This window comes from Balaenoptera acutorostrata, chromosome 2, assembly GCF_949987535.1.
Source record: "Balaenoptera acutorostrata chromosome 2, mBalAcu1.1, whole genome shotgun sequence".
In the NCBI taxonomy this organism is placed as follows: domain Eukaryota; kingdom Metazoa; phylum Chordata; class Mammalia; order Artiodactyla; family Balaenopteridae; genus Balaenoptera; species Balaenoptera acutorostrata.
Window position 1 is genome coordinate 132,485,880 of NC_080065.1, and position 3,278 is coordinate 132,489,157.

The window sequence follows — 3,278 nt, forward strand, 5'->3', positions numbered from 1 at the left end:
GAAACAGAAAGACAAATACCATATGATATCAGTTATATATGGAATCTAAAATATGACACAAATGAACTTATCTATGAAACAGTCTCACAGACATAGAGAACAGACTTGTTGTTGCCAAGGTGGGTGAGGGAGGGATGGATTGGAGTTTGGGATTAGCAGATGAAAATTATTTTAACATAGAATGGATAAACAACAAGGTCCTACTATATAGCACAGGGAACTATATTCAGTATCCTGTGATAACTATAACAGAAAAGAATATGAAAAAGAATACATATATATTTGGTTTATATATATATAAAACGAATCACTTTGCTGTATACCAGAAACTAATACATTATAAACCATTATATACTTCAGTTTCAAAAAAAAGTGTTTTGGGGGCTTTCCTGGTGGCGCAGTGGTTAAGAATCCACCTGCGGGCTGCCAGGGCTCAGCGGGCGCTCGGGCTCCAGGTGTGCAGGATGAAGATCGAGAAGGTGAACAGCGCCACCAAGATGCAGCGCATCACCTCCCACAGCCACGTGAAGGGGCTGGAGCTGGACGAGAGAGGCCTGGCCAAGCCGGTGGCCTCGGGGCTTGTGGGCCAGGAGAACGCGCGCAAGGCACGTAGTGTGATAGTGAAATTAATCAAAAGCAAGAAAATGGCTGGAAGTGCTGTCTTGTTGGCAGGGCCTCCTGCAACTGGCAAGACAGGTCTAGCTCTGGCTATTGCTCAGGAACTGTGTAGTAAGGTCCCTTTCTGCCGGATGGCGGAGAGTGAAGTTTACTCCACGGAGATTAAGGAGACAGAAGTGCTGATGGAGAACTTCCGCAGGGCCATTGGGCTGCGGCTAAAGGAGACCAAGGAGGTATATGAAGGCGAGGTCACGGAGCTCACCCCATGTGAGACAGAGAACCCCATGGAGGGCTAGGGCAAGACCATCAGCCACGTGATCATAGGGCTCAAGACAGCCAAGGGGACCAAGCAGTTGAAACTGGACCCCAGCGTTTTTGAAAGTTTGCAGAAAGAGCGAGTAAAAGCTGGAGATGTGATTTACATCGAAGCCAACAGTGGGGCCGTGAAGAGGCAGGGCAAGTGTGATACCTATGCCACAGAATTCGACCTTGAAGCTGAAAAGTACATCCCCTTGCCCAAGGGGGATGTGCACAAGAAGAAGGAAGTCATTCAAGACGTGACCTTGCATGACTTGGACGTGGCCAACACATGGCCCCAGGGGGGACAAGACATCCTGTCCCTGATGGGCCAGCTCATGAAGCCAAAGAAGACAGAGATCACAAACTCCAAGGGGAGATTAACAAGGTGGTGAACAAGTACATCCACCAGGGCGTGGCAGAGCTGGTTCTGGGGGTTCTGTTCGTTGATGAGGTCCACATGCTGGACATCAAGTGCTTCACCTACCTGCACCAGGCGCTGGAGTCTTCCATCGTCCCCATCATCATCTTTGCATCCAACCGAGGCAACTGTGTCATCAGGGGCACGGAGGACATCACCTCTCCTCACGGCATCCCTCTCGACCTTCCGGACCGAGTGATGATCATCCGGACCATGCTGTACACCCTGCAGGAGATGAAACAGATCATTAAAATCCGAGCTCAGACAGAGGGAATCAACATCAGTGAGAAGGCGCTGAACCACCTGGGGGAGATTGCTACCAAGACCACTCTGAGGTACACGGTGCAGCTGCTGACCCCAGCCAACCTGCTGGCCAAGATCAACAGGAAGGACGGCACTGAGAAGGAGCACTTCGAGGAGACCAGTGAGCTCTTCTACGATGCCAAGTCCTCAGCCAAAATCCTGGCTGACCAGCAGGACAAGTACATGAAGTGAGATGGCTGAGGTCTTCTGCAAAGAGACTCTGGGTGGGCCCGGTCCCAGTCCAGCCTGTGGGTAGGATGCTTGCCCCCAGGTTGGGCTCTGTCCCCACTCGGGCAGGTGGCAGTGTTGTCAGTTTAGCGTGGAAGGGTTTCTTTTTGAATTATTGTGACTCCTCCCATGGTTGCTTTGAAGGAACCCTGCCTTATCTGGTGTGTTTTCTAATAAACCCTGATAGGTTATTTTGATGATTTAAAAAAAAAAAAAAAAAAGAATCCGCCTGCCACTGCAGGGGACATGGGTTCAAAGCCTGGTCCGGGAAGATCCCACATGCTGCAGAGCCACTAAGCCTGTGCGCCACAACTACTGAGCCTGCACTCTAGAGCCCACGAGCCACAACTACTGAGCCCACATGCCACAACTACTGAAGCCCGCGCACCTAGAACCCGTGCTCCGCAGCAAGACAAGCCACTGCAATGAGAAGCCCGCGTACTGCAACAAAGAGTAGCCCCCGCTCGCCACAACTAGAGAAAGCCTGCATGCAGCAATGAAGACCCAATGCAGCCAAAAATAAATAAATAAAATAAATAAATTTTTTTTAAAAAAGGGTTTTTGAACAGCTGCCTTAGAGATGTCGTTGGTGCCTATAGAACCAAAATGAATTGCTCCCAAGGGCATGGTGTGGCCTGATTAGCACTGAACTTCTACAGACAGCAACAGGCAATAGAATTGGGAGAGAGCCATGGGACTCCCTTATCCAAATGTGTCTGGCCAGTGTCACAAAGCCAAATATGACTTTGAGTCCTGTGAGTCATTGGCATTTTGTCTCTTTTCTCCCCTATTCATGTTAATTGCTATAGGCTCATTTCTTAATTCACTTGAGAGACATTCACTGGGGTCCATTTTTTGTCAGGTATCAGGCTGAGTAGTTTACATACATTATTATCTCATTTAATTCATTCAACAGTTTAGTGAGGCAGGCATTGTTATCATCTCCAATTTTACAGATGAGGAAATGGGCTCAGACGCCTATGTGCTGTACAAGGGCCACTGATCAAGAGTCATCTAACAGGGTTCAAGCTCAGGTGTCTCACATTCCGAAGGTCACAGCATGGACCATGGAAAGACAGGTCCTTCTGTATCACAGGCAGACCTATGGTGGCAACATTATAAGCAAGGACTTGGAAATACGCGGACCTCAGTTGTTGCTGATATCGTTTTTAGTTTGTTTGGAAAATTGAGAAAATAATTGTCTAACATTGATGGTTGTTGTCATGACTAAATTAAATACTGTATATAAAATCCTAGAACATAATAAGCTTTTTTGAAATGGTGACTGTCAATAATAATGTTAACAATAGTAATTGGACTTTGATGTGGGTGGTATGACACTTTGTAGGAGGTAAGAAAATATATATAACAACGTGAAGTATAGCAGGAAGTCTGGGAGTTGGGTAGCAGG

At 47.5% G+C, this 3,278-nt stretch overlaps 1 protein-coding gene across 1 annotated transcript; it reads left to right on the forward strand.

The window, feature by feature from the left end:
• Positions 1–464: 464 nt before the first annotated feature.
• LOC103004774 (ruvB-like 1) lies at positions 465–1,831 on the forward strand. The gene is given in 2 exon segments (XM_057541261.1): positions 465–1,275; positions 1,278–1,831. Coding segments are annotated over 2 exon segments (1,365 nt in total).
• Positions 1,832–3,278: the final 1,447 nt, after the last annotated feature.